Source organism: Gossypium arboreum, chromosome 12 (assembly GCF_025698485.1).
Source record: "Gossypium arboreum isolate Shixiya-1 chromosome 12, ASM2569848v2, whole genome shotgun sequence".
In the NCBI taxonomy this organism is placed as follows: Eukaryota; Viridiplantae; Streptophyta; class Magnoliopsida; order Malvales; family Malvaceae; genus Gossypium; species Gossypium arboreum.
This window is the reverse complement of record NC_069081.1, coordinates 94,077,530-94,080,431: the sequence shown is the minus strand read 5'-3', so window position 1 is coordinate 94,080,431 and position 2,902 is coordinate 94,077,530. Positions and strand designations below refer to the sequence as shown.

General features: G+C 27.8%; 1 protein-coding gene across 1 annotated transcript; it reads right to left on the bottom strand.

Annotated features, from left to right (window-relative positions):
* Positions 1-215: 215 nt before the first annotated feature.
* On the bottom strand, positions 216-1,427 carry LOC108478909 (transcription factor MYB108-like). The gene is made up of 3 exons (XM_017781363.2): positions 1,170-1,427; positions 963-1,092; positions 216-854 (listed from the first exon to the last, which is right to left on the bottom strand). Exons 1-3 carry the CDS (start codon positions 1,336-1,338, stop codon positions 413-415), a joined length of 741 nt encoding a protein of 246 aa, XP_017636852.1. The 5' UTR covers positions 1,339-1,427; the 3' UTR covers positions 216-412.
* Between the last annotated feature and the right edge of the window lie 1,475 nt (positions 1,428-2,902).

Here is a 2,902-nt window from a genome sequence, read left to right as displayed (position 1 = left end):
TAAGTTAGGTTAATTCTATTAATTATCCAATTTTGAATTAAATTAACCGTTAATTAAAATTCCAAAAAACCTTTAACCAATCTCCGACTGAACTAGATCAATTCAATTGATTAATTCGATTTTAATCGAAGTTTGAACACTCCTATAAATTAACTTCCGTAAACAAAAAAAAAAAAGTAAATTAATGTAATGGGAATTTAACCAAAACTAAACTGTTGTAATGATAAAGTAGAGAATATTATTATTTGTCGTGATGATGCCAAACATTTTCTTTTTTGATTGTTCAGTGAAATATTTACATTCCAAAAGTTGTGAATTTCCATAAGAAAAAGAGTCCATTAGAGAACAGAATCTCCAAAAGAAACCCTTTCATTTTTTTACTTTGGTTTATTCATATATATGATTAGTCTGATTAGATCTCATTATCCTCATCATCATAAAGCTGCTGTTGTAAGAACCAAATATTCTCTTCACACCACTCACTCTCCATCCAGTAATCTCCACCACCAAGCCAACCATTGCTATTGCTCTGCTCATCTATACCCCATGTCTCTGCTACAGTTGAACCGTATGTGACTTGGATTTCCGACGAAGACTCAGGTAGGAGACTCTGGTCGACCTGGACCGACTCAGTTTCGTTTCCATAGGTGAGTTGACCAGAGGGTGACTCCTGTTTAGCACGGCTGATCTGTTCTATTAAACGAGGGATATACTCGTAGCGCAAGGCGTCCCTGAATTTGCGGCTGTTAACGTCGCATTCAAGCTTCTTTGCCTGTTTCTGGACTTTGGTTCTCCAGTAGTTCTTTATTTCATTGTCTGTCCTTCCAGGCAAGTGTTCGGCAATCTTCGACCACCTTAAACAGGGTTCCACGCTCAAAATTAGACAAATTCACAAAAACCCCACCATATATATATATATATATATATGTTTATTGAATTCACTAATAATAATAATAATAAACCTGTTGCCCCAAACAGAATGGAGTTGAATAATCAATAATTGTTCTTCAAGGGTGATGCTGCCTCGTCTAATAGCAGGTCTCAAGTAATTTAGCCATCTCAATCTGCAACTTTTCCCTGTTCTTCTTAACCCTGTAACATAGTTACAATTTATACAAGAAAACTCCAAAAAGATGCATAAATAAATGGCGGGAGAAACTATAAAATACCTGAGAAACGAGCGACGGAATTCCAGTGACCTTCACCGTGAAGAGTGACATAAGCCTTGAGCATGGAGTCTTCTTCTTCAGTCCACTGACCTTTCCTAACGTCCATCTCTTCTTCAATTTGGTGACCACTTTCAGATATGGAGAAGAAACCTCTCTCGTAAACTTCCATTGATTTTGGGAGAAGAAAGGGTTGGAATCTAAGAGACAAAGAGACAGAAAGATTTTGATTAGTGTTGTTGTAGACAATGAAGCTGAGCTTATGGTGATATTAGATAAGTGGAGGTGATATATAGAGTTGTTGGGGGGTTACAGATGGATATAAGTGAGATTTTGAGTGTTAATATCGTGAATAAAAAGTAATTATCGAAAATATTTAATTAAGATTTAATGTGATTATCGGATATTTGATAATTATATCTAAATGTCATATGTACATTCATAAAAAGAGTAAAAATAGGATATAAACACTTAATAAGAAGCTCTTATTGTCTTAAATAAAATTTCAAATTTTAATATTATGAAAAAGAAAACAGTTTAGGAAGAGTTTTATTTCTATTTAAAAATTTATCTGAATCAACACTAAATTTAATTGAAATTAAATGTGATTATCAAATATTCAATTATCATAATAAAATGTTACTACTAAAGATAAGTTTAGATGGACGGTGGATACAAGACGTTTGATTTATTTTTCATCTTATATTATAATATTATTATAATATCTAATGTCATAGTTATTGCTATTTTTATATTAACAATAGATAAACTACTCATCTAAATCCATCCACCCTAAAGTGATAATCAAAGTAAATAATGAGGTGATTTAGTTAAAAGCATAAAATTGATATTATATTGAACCCATGTGGTGCATGTTTGTGTTTGGACTTTTCTGTACCTATCCCACACGCAAAATTGGACAAAACATTTTAATGTACCGTAATTAATATTCTTATTCTAGAGTCGTACTTCGACCATAGAAACTTTAACAAAAAGAAATACTCATTTTAATGTATAATAAAATAAGTAAACCCATTAATCTATAATCTGTAATATATGATATATAAAGGTATAGGTTTAGAAAAACTTTTCATTATATTATTAAATTTATATTAAAAATAATTATAATATTTAATTTAAAACTATTACTAAAAAATTAAAATAAAATTAAAATTGTTATAATTATACATTTAAAAAATTATAATTAAAATTATTAATTAAAAATTATACTAATTTTAAAATAAAAGATGTACTAAATTTATTGGCGTAAAATAGAGTTATTATTTGAATATAATTCTAAGGTCATATTTGGTCGGTGTGATGTAAAAGAGGAGTGCTATGTTAAATAACACCTTTCAAAATCAATGATAAAAGTGATAGGTTGTTGAAAATTGTGATATATGTCACTCTTCTTACCATGTGATTTTTATGAGTTAAAATACAAGTGTTAATTTGTTAATGTACCATATTACTTTTAGCATTTTTATTTCTATATAATTTAAAGTAAAATATTATAAAATATTACTATTTAAAAATATTTATATTAAAATATATTAAAATAAAAAGTATTTTAATATTTAATTTTATATTAATATTAATACAATAAAATAAAAGTACTACTACTAAAACAATATATTAATATTATTGCTTTCTAAAAATAAAATATATAATTTTACATCAATGTTAATATATTAATATAAATATTAAAATGTATGAATTTAATATTAATATAATAA